Source organism: Leptonychotes weddellii, chromosome 5 (genome assembly GCF_054177405.1).
Source record: "Leptonychotes weddellii isolate Sample4059 chromosome 5, ASM5417740v2, whole genome shotgun sequence".
Taxonomy (NCBI): Eukaryota; Metazoa; Chordata; class Mammalia; order Carnivora; family Phocidae; genus Leptonychotes; species Leptonychotes weddellii.
This window is the reverse complement of record NC_138373.1, coordinates 145,674,956-145,690,931: the sequence shown is the minus strand read 5'-3', so window position 1 is coordinate 145,690,931 and position 15,976 is coordinate 145,674,956. Positions and strand designations below refer to the sequence as shown.

Sequence of the window (15,976 nt, the reverse complement as noted above, 5' to 3'; positions counted from 1 at the left end):
AAGGAAGGAGCGCCCGTGGGCGTCCTCAGTCAGCAGCCTGTTGCCAAAGTGACATTGAGGTTCCATGGCAGCCAGACACCCACTGCCACCCTTGACAGTGAGCTCCCAAGAACCGCAGTGTGGACTGCTGTCTCCGCCCCCCATCAGGGATCAGGGATGACTTGGCCTCCTGAACTTCTTTAGGTAGTAGAGGAGGTGGGGTAGCATGGACATCTCTCGGGTTTTCCTTCTAACTCTAGGTTTGGGGAGGCAAGGAGGCAGCCTGGCTCCCAAAAATCAGAAAAATCTGTGTTCAAAACCTGGTTTGACACCCCACCTGTTTGGCCTGGACACATTAACTTGGCTCTTTGAATCTCAGTTTCCTCACTGTAGAACAGGGATCATGATACCAAAGTTTCGGTATAAGAATGAAATGAGGTAACATGTATGAGCAGTTAACACAGAGCCTGGAAGAGATGATACATTTTATTAATCTGTTACCCAGTTTCAAAAGGGGGGGTCACTTTACTAAAAATGAACCTAACAGGCTTGAAAATAACTCATTCAGTCAGCCTGACATCAATTACCAAAATGATTTCAATGTAGTTTTTTTCCCTCCCATTCTTTTCTTCTCAAAAATGATCTACGTGTCAGTATATAGTCTTCAGGTACTATCTACAATCATACAGCTTTGGTGGAGCTTTTTGTTTGTTTTCTAATCTCTCAATACCATGAAAACCTCTGCACAACACCCAGACCTATAGGGAGTCCCTTTTTAGGTTGCTCATCTCTTGGATCCCTCTACATCCCCGGTGTGCTTTCCCAGCCGTGCTCCAGGTGAGGCTCCCACCTGGTGCGGGGTGCCTGTGGGGCAGGTCTGGGAGGACAGATCTCCCTGCTCCCAGCACCTCCTCGGCTGTGCCCGGGGAGGTAGCCCAGGCAGAGAGCGCCCTGCCGCCTGGGCACCCTGAGGAAACCCCAACGAAACACAGAAATAATTCATTCTTCTAATCGCAGCAAAGTTTTCAAACTTTAAAACGGAGCCTTGATTAGAAGAAAAGCTGTGGTTTTTTTCCAAAAGCCTGGCATTTCTGAAAAGGTCCCCTACCCAAACCACAGCAACCTCAAAAACTCTGCCCACTGAGTTGAAAATAAAAGTCCGTGGAGACCAAAGCCTCTCTCACAATAACCGCTCAACGCTTTGGAAATCTTCTTTCCAATGCTTGGAAGTTTCAACGATTTAACTGAGGGCTTCTCTAGCCCTCTGGAATCTCTCTTCCATGTAAACGCCCAGGGCTTTCTCAGCCAACATTGTTTATTTTGTATGAGGTCAAATAATGCTTTTATAGAGAATCTACTTCACTTTTGGAAAAGGAGTCATTAAGTAGAAGAGATTAAACTCCTAGAAACAGAGATAATATAGCCTTTTTTCGTAGTCACAGAAGGATGACACAAAACTAGTTGGTTTTCGGGGCACCTGGGTGGCTCAGTCGTTAAGTGTCTGCCTTCGGCTCAGGTCATGATCCCAGGGTCCTGGGATCGAGCCCCGCATCGGGCTCCCTGCTTGGCGGGAAGCCTGCTTCTTCCTCTCCCACTCCCCGTTTGTGTTCCCTCTCTCGCTGTGTCTCTCGGTCAAATAAATAAATAAAATCTTAAAAAAAAAAACAAACAAACTAGTTGGTTTTCTTTTGGGTGGGATGAAAACTAGTACAGGCACATCCTAATTCCTAATTCCTCTCCCACTCTAGATGTATTATCGGCAGTGCAACGGGACCCAGCAAAGAAAACATGGCAAAGTATTTAAAGTAATCAGTATCACATCATAATTGAGTGTGTGCCATGGGCTCAATTCTGGAACTTTATAAAATCCAAACAACTTCAATAAGAACCCGGCTTACCCATGAGCATTTAGAATCAGTACACAAATTAGAAGTACATTACACCCCCTATGGACACCTCAAATCTAGACTAATTGTACTGAAAAAGATGATGTGGGACTCAAAAAAAATCACTCATGCTCATCTTTTAAAAATTATACATACAATAACTGTAGCATTCAAAGAAATCCCTTTCTTTTTTTTTTTTAAGGATTTTTTATTTATTTATTTGAGACAGAGAGAATGAGAGACAGAGAGCATGAGAGGGAGGAGGGTCAGAGGGAGAGGCAGACTCCCCTGCTGAGCAGGGAGCCAGATGCGGGACTCGATCCAGGGACTCCAGGATCATGACCTGAGCCGAAGGCAGTCGCTTAACCAACTGAGCCACCCAGGCGCCCTAAAGAAATCCCTTTCTTCAAAAGTCTAATAATAGCATGAAATGATTTCACAGCGATCACAAGATTCAAAACAAATACGCTGTCGTAATTTTCTTCACGAAATGCATCTACGCCTCAAACATTAGATGCCGCTAGTGCAATTAGCAATCACTAGTCACTCTTCAGATTATTCAAATGACAGTTTAAAATCTAGTTCAAGAGTAGTTCCCTCGTGTTGACTGAGTGCATTTTCTCCAACAAGATGGATTCAGGGGATCAATGCTTATGAAGTGGTAATTCTCCATTCCGATTAAATAAAAATCTGCTGTGTTCACCAATCACATTTAGGCTGCATCTAAACAACACTGACCTTGAGCACAATGGGTTAACCAGAAAACACGCAGGACACAAAGTACTAATTAACCTTCACTGGACTGCAGCCTTTTCAGAGGCTTTCTTGTTATCCCTTTAAATTAAAACAAGACCATCACGACAATGGAAACCCACCGTGTCCAGATTCACCTGTCTACTAATAATTACTGATTGCTCAGAGGCAGATGATGCTTTTATGTTTTACTGGGGATTAACCAACCACACAAGTGGAAACTACTTCCAAACTATATATTTGGAAGTTATTCTGCTCTGAGGATCAGCTTGAACACAACAAAAACCAGATAATCTGCTGGTATAGGGCAATACAGTCCTAGTTACCTAGGTTTGGGTCATATTCAACTGAACACTGAATGGCCAAATTTCATTCTTTTCTGGTTTTATGATCTCTCTCTCAAAGTGGTTAACGTTTCAAAAATTCAAAAATCACAATATAGATAAAAAGCACATGATAAAAGCAGAAACAGAACAGGTGAACATTTTGGTCCTTGCATTAAAAAAAGATGCAAGAAAGGCAAAAGAACGAAACTCTTTCTGTGTATCTTGCTAAACCGAGTTTCAGAGAGTGGCTCACTTGACACCGAATTTTCCACTTCCTGCAAATTAAGGGTAAAATTGTTGTCTTTAAAACGGTGATGCCTACAAGGGGAAAGGGGGGCAGGAACGGAGAATGTAGGCCTTCCCATTCCAGAACGGGAAGGGTCTCGGGGGCTGTGGAGGGGCTTCCGGCAGAGGGGTGGAAGCTGGGTCCACTCTGAGGGCCCCGTGGAACTTCCTTCCAGGACTCAAATCCCAACCGACAGGTGTTGCCTCTACCAGGACACCTTTTCTACTGCCTTTAACAAACTGGACAACACAAGGATGAAATCATGGCAAATGGGAGCACCTACTATGCCTTCTTCATGGGAAAGGTAGGGAAATGAGAATGAAATTAATCCCTCCTTCCAAACTTTAGAAAAGAATGATTTATCCTGACCTTAGAGCCGAGGCTCTATCTGTGCAGTACAGAAAACATCTGGAGATGCTGAAACAGTCTGCATTTGTTTCAGGATTCTTATGCCCTTTTCCCAACTAGACACACAGAACACGGCGTAGGAAGACCAGATGAATATTTTTAATAATAATATCTGCCACTTACTGAGCACTTTCTAGAAGCCAGGCTTAACTTAATGTCTGTGATCTCATTATGTTCTCTGAGCCCTGGAACGTACGGTGTAGATGCCTGCACACAGAAGAATACTGAAAGCTTCGAGAAGTTAGGTCATTTGCCCTGGGTCACACAGCTAGAAAGTGACTGAGCTGGGACTTAAACCTTGGTCTGTCTGACAGCAAAGCTTATGTTCTTTTCATTAAGTCAGATCGCATTCACCTCCAGTCATAGGTTAACACACGTCTGGGAATGACTTCTAGCTGCAATACACTGTTTGTTAAGTCACCTGAAGGCTACATCTATTCACACATGGCCTCATGGCTTTTGCATCTTTAGTTTAATCTTGCAGAGCTATGTCTGTACGTGAGCACGAAGAAAGCTCTGACATTCTCAGTGACAAAGCAAATGTTAACTCAACCTCGAATGAATCCCAAAGACTAAAGTACATTTTACATCTGTAGTAAAGATATGAATGCTTTATCTCCCTATTTTTGCCAACAATAGTTAAAAATTCTGTCTCCACAGTTTAATGGACTATCCTGCCACTTTCATATAGGGACAAAATAGCAAGTCCTTTGCTTTCACTAAAATGATATATGCTTTACTGGACATCCTTTCCAACACAACCCTCTCCCTCACTAGAAGAAGAAGGAGGAAGAGGAGGGGGAGGAGGGGAAAGACGAAGGGGAGGAGGAAGAAGAGGAATAGAAGGAGGAGGAAGAGGAGGAGAAGGGGGAGCAGGAGAAGGAGGAGGAGGAGAGGAGGAAGGGGAAGAGGAGGAGAGGGAGGAGGAGGAGAGGGAGGGGGAGGAGGAGAAGGAACAAGAAGAAGTCAGCAGTATAGCCTGTGACTAAGAGGGTGGATCACAAGTAGGGTAGGCCATCTACTCCCTTCATGGGTCTCCTTTATCTGCCCCAGAAACCACTGCATATAATGGAGCAGATCATAATTGTACCCATAACATATATTTTAAAATACAACTAATAATGCATTTATTTTTTTCAACTAATAATGCATTTAAAGCACTTAGTTCATGCCTGCCATGTGAAAGGCATGTAGCAAAGTTTTAAAACATAAATGCAAAGCTAGATTCAGCACTTGCACACTGCGTCAGGAAAAGTCAGGTGAGCACGGTGGATCTTGCTCCCTGAGCAATCACGGTCTGTCTTACCAGCCCAGCTTCTAATGCTCAGAAACTTACTGAACACTTTATAGCTCCTAGCTTCAATTTTTGTCTCTAGCCTGTTGGCGTCCCCATTTTCACTGTGAATAATAACAGTTCCTTCTTTATAGGGTTGTTGTGAGCACTAAATAAAAATGCTCAGTAGCGCAGCAGAGACATGTATGGACTAGGTTACCTATGGCCTCTTTCACACTTTATACAAGGGCCCTTTCAGATGCTTGGATCAGTTCCATTACAACATTGGGGCTCATCAAGAGTAAGCTTCCAGATCAAGGGCACCCAGCTTTATGGGGCCCCCAGAAGGTAGCAACCTTCCAGTCACCATGCTCTACCTTCTTCACCCCAGATGGTGGTTTTCCTCTTTATAGCACTTATCACTCACTGAAATTACCTATTTCGTGTGTGTGTGTGTGTGTGTGTGTGTGTGTGTGTTACCTTGTTTGTCTAGAATTTATGCTTCAGAAGAGCACTGACGGCATTTTTGTTAAGCCCAACATCCAGGAGAGTGCAGGGCACACAGGAGACGCATAGTTTTCTTGAATGACTAAAACAAACTAAACTGTGCCCAAAATCATCATTCAACCACTCTGATACACTGTCTTCCATCACGGCCATCTTTTAAAATCCCCTCCAAATGAAGAATCACAGGACTCCTTCAGAGACGTTTTCTCTGGGGGCCAAGACTAAAACTTTCCATGCTTCTCTGCTTTCACCCATACGTTGCCCTTCTCATCAAGTGGACTTCAAACCCATCCAAGGCCAGAGGCATCACCAAGCCCTGCCAGGCTAGCACTCTAGCGGGGCCCACGGGAGGTGGGCTGGCTGGGGCAAAGGGACAGGCTTTCCCAGTCTGGTCTCATAAAAGCTGTGGCCCCAACTCAAGTTCCAGACCCTCTTTCATCCTACCAAAGGGACACTGCAGAATTAGAGTAAGGCTTAAATGACTAGTATGTGAAAAAGGGCCTGTGATGGGGATGACCCATGGGGGTACTTGACAAGAAAGCACATCCTTTCGTTCAGGCTCCAAGAGGCATCTACATGTCCCCTGGTGCTCACAGTTCTCAGGGTGTCCACACCTTCCCTCGTCAAATGTACTGCAGTCCTTGACGGCAGAGACTGTGGCCTTGTCCATCCTGCCACCCAGAAGGAGCTCAGTGAGTGAGACTGAATAAAACCTCCGATAAATTCACGCTAAGTAATTTTCTTTCACTTTTACCTGACGCTTCCAAATCATGTCTTTGAGTTCATTCTCTCTCCCCTATAGCCTTAATAAAACCACACAGATATCTCAAGTAGAGTGGAAGGGGCAAAAAGAAGAGTAGACATTCCTTGCACATTTTCCATCCCGCAGAGCCTTGCAGGGGCAGCTGAAGAGGGTCCCAATTGACCCGCAGAACACATACGGTGGGCTCTCAGGGGCTTGTGCAAGTGGAGGTCTGCCCATCCGGCACCCCATGCTGTGATGTCACCATTCTATGCCTTCTCAGCCTTTTCTATGCGGACACCAAGGCAAATACACACACACACACGCCAACTTGACTTAGAATCACCACCTTACTGTGTTAGAAATGGAAGAGAAACCCTGTGCTTGATTCAGGTCACAATTACATCCCTCTCTTGGAGTGCTTTAGAGGATTGATGTCCAGAAAAATGCTTCACAGAGTACCTGGCAGATTCCACATATGCAATACAGGCAGGTAACTGTATGGAAAAATTTTAGGTGGGCCCTAGCAATCTTTACATCCAATCCATTCAACTATAGATGAGGCAACAGAGTATTAGGGAGAAGGGAAGGATTCCTCTGCTCAAATTATCACCAGGAGGGGTGGCTAGGTGTGAGAAGACCCTCACCTCTTTCTAAAAGTTTGTGCAAGGGAGAATGGAGTCTGGTTTTTCCTTTGATGGCAACATTTCCCTACTTTGGCCAGTGTGTATACCTCTCCCACAGAGGTGAGGGTCTGTGATGTTGGCTTCGTCATCTGGAGGCATTTCAGTGTTTCCTAAACTGATGCTGGGCATAGCCCCCCAAAATTCAGTGTCTTAAGGAATGCACCTTAGGTATAATTAAAAAAGGAAATTATAGACCTTTAAAAAGTGGTTATCCAAGGTCCTTCTTGACTCTTAAAATCCTAATAGATGACTCACCAAAATATTTTAGTATATTATAAGTGTGGGGAGAGATGCACTAATTGTGCAGTGGGTCTCAGTTCAGATAGCGGTAACCAGCTCAGGTATGCTTCCTGGGTTCTACAAGTGAAGAGGTTTCCTGGATTCTATCATAAAGAAGTTTGTGTCTAATTTATCAGAAAATCCCAGACTGTAAGCTGTCTAAGGTTTCATTTTACAGACAATGAAAATCTGAAAAAGCTATATAAGATTTACCTAAAGTAACATTTATGAGCGGCTAAGTCGGAATTATAACTCAGAGCTTTTCCCACTTTACAAAGGAGGGAAAAAAAAAAAACTGGATAGGATCTCCCCGCTCCCCTACCCCCAGATTTCAGACCAGGCGCCTCCTTCTCTCCTCTTTCCCACCTTGTTCTATCCCCTCACCCTTTTAAGATTGAATTTGAGAAGGAGCGACGAGAAATTCATCCTGGGTGACCTCCGGGGCATGAGGAAGAAAAGCCAGAACGGCTCACGTGGGTGAGCTTGTGGCTCGTAGGGGAGGCGGGCGCACTGCCCAGCTGGTGCCTAACCTCGGGATGGGGAGTGAGGCTGCAGGAGAACCTGGAGAGGAGGAGTGGGAGGAAGGGCGCACAGGTGGGCACAGAAAAGGTGTAGCTGGAGCGAAATTAGAGACCCCAGCGCCTCTGGGGTGCAGGTCAGTCCAGCTCTCACACGGCGGCGGGAAGGCCCCGAGCAAACTCCTCTCTCCAACTCGCACTCGGTCCTTTGTTGTCGGCCTGTGTCGCTGGCTCCCGCTCATGCCCTCCGGTCCCCCGCCCCCCATGAAGTCACCCCAACTGCACTCATAATATTTTGCTTTGCGCCGGGTCTGTTTTCCACCACCAACTTCCAGCGGTCACCATGGCGACGCGCCGGGGAGGGGGGCGGGCGCGGCTAAGGAAACCCTAGGGCCTAGCCGCGAGGCGGCCCCTGCAAACTTTTCCGGGTCTCCGGGTCCTGCGGGCCCGGTGGGAAAGCGCGCTGTCCCGGCCGCCGCGCGGAGTCGTTTGCGGGGCTTCCCGGACCCGCCCTGAGCGCCGCGTCCGCGCCTGCGAGGGCTGCAGCCACCGGCCTGGGGACCCCGGGACCACGCGGCTCTCACTTGACCCTGCTGCCGAACTCACAGACGCCGGCGCTTGGCAGGTGGCGAGGGTGGGGGCGCCCAAAACCCCCTTGCCGGCCACACACACACACACACACAGGCCCGGGGAGGGAGAGGACAGCCTGCCTCGGGCGCAGGAGCAAAGGGCAGACCCCGGGCCCTGTGCTCCCTTGAGCCGGCAGACGGGGTGCCCCGGGCGGGAGACGGCTGCTCCTCGCCTCGGACCGTGGCTAGGAGAGGATGGAGGAAGCCCGGGCCCTATTCCCACCCGGGCGCTCTCTGTCCCGGGGGCCCCAAGCCAAGGCCACTGAATGTCCCCACCTGGGGGCCCACGGGGCCAGGTCAGGCCTTGTGCTGAGCTGGGGCCTGTAGACCATCGTGCCTTCCCGCCGTTGTGGCCCGTGGTGCTCAAATCCGGCTCCAGGGGTACTTCGGCCGCCCCAGCTCTGGATTCTGGATCTCGGGGCAGAAACTGGTAGAGGCAGAAATTTCCAGTGCGGGCTCGGCAGTGCCCCTCTCTAACGTGCCATCCCGTTTAACAAGAAACGACCCTTCTGTTGCGTAGCCGACCAACCCCGCCCCGGCCCACTTGGCACAAAGTTCTCCGTGGTGGCCTAAAATTCTACCTGCTTTTCTCCCTCGTTCTCGAATTTCCGGGTACCTTGAGTAATCGAGCAACGCTCGCCTGGGCAGCGCAGCCCGCCGTGGAGCCACAGGGCCACGCCCGCGTGGCCGCCGCGGGTGGCTGGCGAGGCGAAGGTGGGCCCAGCGCGGCTCGGCGCCCGCCGGCGAACTCCGTGGGGCGTCGGCGTGGGGCGGCGGCGTGGGACGGCGGCGTGGGACGGCGGCGTGGGGCGGCGGCGTGGGGCGGCGGCGTGGGGCTGCAGCGCCGGCCGGGAGCGGCGTGCGCCCGCCCCAACTGCAAACCGCGCTCCGGCCGGGCGGCGCGTCGACGGCCCCACGCGCGCGCCTGCGGCCTTCGCCGTCCGCCCGAGCTCCGCTGCGCGGCCAGTCCCCTGGGAGAGGGGCTCCGCTTTGTCGGGCTCCGCCGCGAGCGCGCCGGCTCCCCGGCCTCCTCGGCCTCCCCCGACGGCGCCATTGTCTTAGCCCCACACTTGAGTATTTGGGGAAAACTGGAGGAATATATTACCGACTCGGTGCGCGGAACAAAGGGGCGCGTTTCCTCAGGTCACGCTGAAGTGGCCCCGAGGCAGACCACTAGAGCCCCGGCCCTGCAAAACGGGTCTCCCGGGCCCGAGGCACTTGGCGGGGATTTTCCTTTTATAAGAGTAGGGGACGGAGGCCTGGCTCCCCGGCCGGTCTGATCCCCGGACGCTCCCGACTTCGCCCCAGCACTTGCCGGGAACCGGTTGTTGGGAGCCCTTTCAGGATGAAATAGTGATCATAATACTCGTGGTTCTGGCCGCACGCAATCTGCTGTAACAGGAGCAGAATCGAACTGCTCCTTGGAGCGCTTGTCTCCCCGAGCCGGGAGAAAGGACCTTTACATAACAAGGGAAACTCTGAAGAAAAGCTAATTGGATTAAGTTCTCGGGTTGGGAGGTGAGGGGAGGCTCCTGGACCGGACCGCGCGGAGCCGCACTTCCCTAGTCGTCGGTTTTGACACTATGAAATGTCACCTGGTGCGCCCCGTGTCATTTCTTCACGCTGCCATTGCCCCAAACTTCTATTTTTATTTCAGGATGGCGATCTGAGGATGTCTCAGATTTTCGGAAAAGGGAGCGGAGTGGATGTGGAAAAGATTTCTGTTTCAGAACCCGTTTGGGGTGTTTGCAGTTGGGATAAAAGTGACCAGGTGCCTCCACGACCACCAGCTACATTGAGGACAGAAAACAGTACGTTTCCACACCCCATAACCCTCCCCCAGAACGCACAAGGAGGTCCAGTCAAGTGGAGAGGGCAGTTAAAACCCCTAACTGGGGCTTGGCTGGTGTGGGGTGTGGGGAAACCCCAAGTTCTTTCGTGGGCCCCTTGTGAATACTTGGCTTCAAACAATGTAGACATGGGTTTAATTTTGTTCAAGGATATTTGCTTCCAAATTTGGGGTGCTCAGGAGGTATGTAGTGGTGCAAGCGCTTGACATAAAAATATGGAGGGAGGGGCTTTTTTCCTTCTGTGGAGCTTTCTATACCGCCAGCAGAGAGCACCCCAGCAGGGCCCAACGCGTACCCGCCGCCGGGCGCGCGCTGCAGGCGACCCTCTCCTTGCCTCGGTTACTTTGTACAGTAAGGAAGACTGCAGGGCTCGGCCTTTCCCCACTCTGAGGGGGCCCACACCCACTCAATGGGAGAGGGACTTGGCTCTTGGGATCAGAGATAGGCAACCACCCAGGAAAACCGAAGATTCCCCTGGCCCGAGGGGGTGGTTGTCCTGGCCACCAGGGCCTCGGCAGAAGCCTGAAGGGGCTCGAAATCCCTGCGCGGACCGAAGAAAGACCATCTGGGGCGATGCCCGGATGACCTCTACCCCCACCCCACATCTATTTCCAGCCTGCTTCGGGGGGAGGCGAAGAAACATTCTGGTGGTGTTTGTTTCTTTGCTCGGGGAAGGGACCCGAGTGTGTGAAGGGATGGCCGAGGCTGGAAGGCACTTGTTGCTCGGGTCTGCTCCTAGACATCATCCCCAGCATCCCCAGCATCTCGTCAAGCTGCGGCCTCGGCCCCGGCTGCGCTCACCGCCCTGCTCCTGCCTCTCCCCGACCCTATCTCCCCAAGACTCCCCGAGGCTGCGTCTGAGTGGCGGTGGGAGTGGACTGGTTGGGGACTGTGGCTGGGGAAGGGGGGGGCACTTCCAGGGAGCTTCTTCCACCTGGAAGGAGCGTAGGGAGCATAGCTCAGATCTAGAAGTTTGGCGGCTCCTCCAAGGTAGTAGAAGTGAAAGGTGGAGAAAGTTCTGCTGGAGAACCAAGACGCCGGGCTTTTTCGTTGTAGGAGATTCCTTGGCTTCCTTCCTCAGTTGTTACCGACCGCCGCGACCCCAAAACCTGACGCCCACAGCCCCCAAAGTGCCGAGCAGTTTTGCAGACCCTGACGCCAGGCCTCGCCGGCCGCACTGCGTCCAGCCCTCCCTCTAGCAGAGTCACAGCCCCGCAGCGGAGCGCGTCGTGGGGTGCCCCTTCCGGGCAGGGAGGTTACACCCCGCCTCGGACGGCCCGGGGCTCCCACCTCCGACCCGGCGCGGATTCCCCAGGACCACCGTGTTCGCCGCCGTCACTCCCTCCAGCTGCGCGTCTCCACCAGTCGGAGCCTCCGTCCCCACCTCCCAGGCGCTGTGCGAAGCCCTCGCCCTCCCCCGCCTCTGGGGAGTTCCGCTCGGCTTCCTGGCCCGAGCCACCAGCCTCAGTGCGCACCGCTATTCCGGGGCCCCCAAACCCGGGGGAGGAGCCGGGCCCGGGAGGGGGCGGTCGGCTCGCAAAGTTTCTGCGAGCGGCACCTCGAGCTCGCCGCGAGCCAGAGAATCTTTACGTAACTTTGTGTTCAGGACAAGCAAAAGCGCGCTCGTGAGCGCGCGCGCGCACACACACACACACACACACTCACTCACACATTTACACACACAATCACACCCTTACACACACACACTTCCACGCATCCATTTACATCGCACATTGCGACGGACTGAAAACTTGTGCACGCTCTCCGTTATTTCCTAGGGTTCCACTGTCAAGTTGACCCTTCTGAACTTTTTGAAACTCTTTCTGAAGTTCCCCTTCTCCCTTTTCTTTCCCTCCCAATGTCTTCCCCCCACCCCCCACCAGTAGGACTGACCTGTGGAATCCATGTCGGGTTCCTCCAGTAACCCACAATGCATGCTCTTCCCATGGACAGCACAGGCGCCCCCCAAAAGTCCTGATGTTTGGGGATCCCCTGTGCTAGAGATGCCCAGGGAGGAAGGGAGTCGGAGAGAAAAAGAGACGTAGAGAGTGCAAGGGCAAAAGGATAGAGGAGGAAAAGAAAAGAGAAAGAAGAAAGAAAAGAGAAAGAAGAAAGAGGAGAGAAAGAGAAGGGAGAGAGGGCAGAGAAGGGGGAGAGAGAAAGAGCGAGCGAGCGAGGGGACACTCAGTAATCCAGCCGGGCAAAGCCAAACCCGTCAAAATGTTTGCGGATGTTTCATGGGAAAAAGCATCATTTTATAGGAGCCCCGATGGGAGCAATGTCATTGATAGGCCAGCCGGCCTGATGAATGGCCGCTCGTCAGATGGGGCCGTGGCGAGGCGCACTGTGAAGCCCATTGTGGGCCTGTTTTGAATAAGAAAAGCCGCCTCCGAAAAGGGGGGCTCAGAGCGACGCAATCCCAGCCCTCCGACTTCCCCCTTCTATTATAGCATTAGCAACGTTTTTCTTATTTAAAGTTCCAGAGGCCTTCTCCAGCCTTCGCCCGGCACTCATTATAGGCGAAATCAAAATTGGCTTAGATGTGGCCCCCTCCCCCCTCCCCACCCCTCCCCCGACCGGGCCAGGCGGAGCGGTGGGGGGCGGCAGGGGACTCCGGGGAGCCTGGGGAGTCGCCTACGCGGCCACGAGTGGACCCCACTCCTTTCCTTCTCCTCTTGTGCCCCCCTCCCGGTTTGGTCCCGGGTCAGATTTTGAGTGGGGGCCCTGGGAATGCGGGAGGACGTATGCTTCGACTCCCTTCCACGCGGATCCGCGGACACGCGTGGAGGAGTGGAGGAAGCTGAGGGTGAAAGGTGGGGAGGAGAACTGCAGCCCTAAGACCCCAGCCCCCAACCTGGCCGGTGAAGAGGCCGCCTGGCGGGGAGGGCGTGAGGGGCTGACTTGTCTCCTCCAGAACTTTCTGTCTTCCCCTGGGTTTATCCATCTCCTTCACCGAGTCTCTCCCCTTTCCCTGCCTCGCTCTCGCTCTCTGCCTGTCTCCCAGTCTCTGTCTCTCGTTCTGTCCTTCTCTCGTCCTCTGTGTCCCTCTATTTCTCCTGTTTTGGCTGCCTGTCTTTCTGTCCAGCCCCTGCCCCCACGTCTCTTTGTCTCTCCCTAGGACTCTGCCCCTCTGTCTCTATCCCCCTTGGTCTCTCTGACACCCCCCTCCCCGCCTCTTCCCGTAACTCTGTCAGTCTGTCTGTGTCCCAGACCCTCCCTCCCTCCCTCCTCCCGCCCTCTCCCCCGCCCCCCAGCCAGCCGCGAAGTTTGTGAGAAGCCCGGCGTCCAAGTGGGGACGCGGTTTTCCCAGGGACCCCCTCCTCGGCTGAGTTTAAAGTGCAGAAAGAGGGGGGGGCGAGGAGCTGGGGGTCTGGAAGTGGAAGTGGGGGGGCAGGCTGCGTCTCTTAGGGCCCCGATAAAGTGGCCGTTCGCGGGCCGGCAGCGCTGTGATTAGAATATGAATGGGGCTCGGCAGGCGGAAGAGAAAGGCGGATTACCCCGGGTGCTTTGACCATGGACAGAGGCAGCGCCGGCCCGGCCGCGGAAGGGGCGGGGCGCGCGGGCGGGGTCCCTAACGCCTGGCGAGGGGGGTCTCTAACCCAGGACCCCAAGCTGGGTGCGCCTTCCCGCTGTCCCTCGCAAAGCCCCCCAGTCTGCCCTCCAGGAAGGGCTAAGTGGGACAATGTGGGGGGAGGCACAAGGGGCCAGCACGTGCCGAGTTAAGGTCACGGTGCGGGAGGAGGGAGGCGGCGGCCCGGAATGCGGGCTGGACAGAGCCCGGGTTTGGCATATTTCAGAGCACTGGGTTCGAATTCCGACTCCATAAATTCCTTAACCTTTCTGGGCCTCGACTTCCTCGTCTGTAAAATGGGGCAAAGATGTCCGCTCTCAAAGTTAGGGGGTTAGAGTCAATGAGGCAGTGGATGGGGCAGGAGTCGAACATTTGCTCTTTACCATCCACCCCTCCCAGCACGTCGCCGCGTGGCCCGCTCCTTCCCACCCCCCTGGTCTCAGCTCAGGGTCGCCTCCTTGGAGTGGCTGTGCCTGAGCACTCTGTGCGGGTCCCCTCTGATTCCGTCCGCTGCCCCGTTCATTACCCGTTTGTTTCTGCGGGAACTTTGTTCACAGGACCCAGAACAGAGCCAGGCATTCTTTCCAGCTGCGACGGTTGACGACCAGAGAACCGATGAAAACCTGTGGCGACCGAAGGTGGCGGTGGCGATCGCCGCACGTCGTCGTGGTGTGCGTGGCGGTGAAGACACCGGGGTTCGGAGTCCGAAGATCTGAGCGGCCAGGTACACCTCACCCATCCTCGATTTCTCCCTGAGCGAAATGGGGCGAATGATAAAAGTCTCCTTCGGCCACCTGCAGGCCCAACCCTGGGGTAGAAGACTGGCCTGGGAGCTTGATCAGGTACATGCTGGTGGCAGCGGGGAGCTGCCACCACCCCGAGTGTTGGGGGTCCCCGGGACAATTCTTGAGGGATGCTGGGGGGGGCAAGGTGGTCTGTTATTATTTTAATTATACACGAAAAATGGAGATGGGGTGAGGTGGGGTGGGCCGGGCTGGCAAGGAAAGTGAAGAGAAAGAAGTCGCAGGTGGGTCAGGCAGGGCTGGTGCACGGGGGCTCCTGCCCGGTGCTATCTAACCTGGAATGGCACTAGCTCTCCCCACTGACAGTGCTGCAGCACCCGGGGGCTGAAAGAAATGCAAACCAGCACGTATTCATTCATTCCTTGGCAGATTTTTATTGCACACCTATTATGTGCCCACCACTAGTCAGTCTAGGAGCTGGGGATACAGCAGTGAAGAAAGTAGGCTTTAAAAAAAAAAACCCTGCCTTCCTGGAACTTACGCTGGAACGAAGGGAAAAGCCAATAGGTAAAATAGATAATTAGATTATATAGGTTGTCCAGTGATGAGTGCTATGGAGCAGGTGGGACCAGGGAGGACCTCTCTGAGGTGGTAACACTTGAGTTTCAAAACAGTGCTATCCTAGGGGCTGGTAACAAGGGTGTGTTCACTGGTGGAAATTCACTGAGCTGTGTACACTTACAATTTTGTGCATTTTTCTGAATGTATTTCAAACCTCAATAAAATCCTTGTTCAGATTCAGTAACATCATAATAGGAATAGCTACCATTTACTCTTTATGTACAGACTGTGCTTCCACTGTGGTAGGCATTTCCATGCATTATCTCATTTAATCCACACAGTACAACTAACATATAAATATTGTTGTTGTCCCCACTTTTCAGAGGAGGACAATTGGGGTTCACCGTGGCTCTCTTCCCCTTGGACACAGTCACGAACAATGCAGTTTTTATTCTACAGAGCTCAAAATCTAAAGCAAATATAGCAAAGCCTGCAGTAGGGAGAGTGTGGGTGCGATGGGGACCAAGAGGGGAGGCCGGAAACTGAGCCTGGGAGGCTGGTGGTGTTGAGGCAGGCCCCTCGAGGAAGTGGAAGCCAATGACTAAGCCAGGAGCCGAACACAGCAGGCAAAGGGGTGGAGGGGTGTTGCAGACACCCTCCCTCCCTCTTCCTCTCCGTCTCTGTCTTTCTTTTTCTTTCTTCCAGTACTGAACAACCAGTCATGTGCCAGGCTTTGCTCTAGGTAGAGGTTCAGAGGTGAACAGGATAGACATGGGTCCTCTCTCCCCTCCACCTCCTGGAGTTTACATTCTATTGGGAGAGCTCACAATTAACAAAGAAACTAAGATAAACAATAATCCTGCCTTCATGGATCTTACGTTATAGTAAAGACATGCGCCCAACCTTATGTTTGTTAATGATTCATTTGCTAATTAATTATTTCAATAATAATTGAATAATAATAATAAACACTGCCTGA

At 52.5% G+C, this 15,976-nt stretch overlaps 1 protein-coding gene across 3 annotated transcripts in view; it reads right to left on the bottom strand.

The window, feature by feature from the left end:
• The window catches only part of RFX4 (regulatory factor X4), a 156,449-nt gene extending 143,980 nt beyond the window's left edge, over positions 1–12,469 (bottom strand). For all 3 annotated transcript variants that reach the window (XM_081822350.1, XM_081822351.1, XM_081822352.1), the window contains exon 1: positions 12,016–12,469. In XM_081822350.1, the coding sequence (XP_081678476.1) occupies positions 12,016–12,058 (43 nt within the window). In that variant the 5' untranslated portion in view covers positions 12,059–12,469. The remainder of the gene's footprint in view (positions 1–12,015) is intronic.
• Between the last annotated feature and the right edge of the window lie 3,507 nt (positions 12,470–15,976).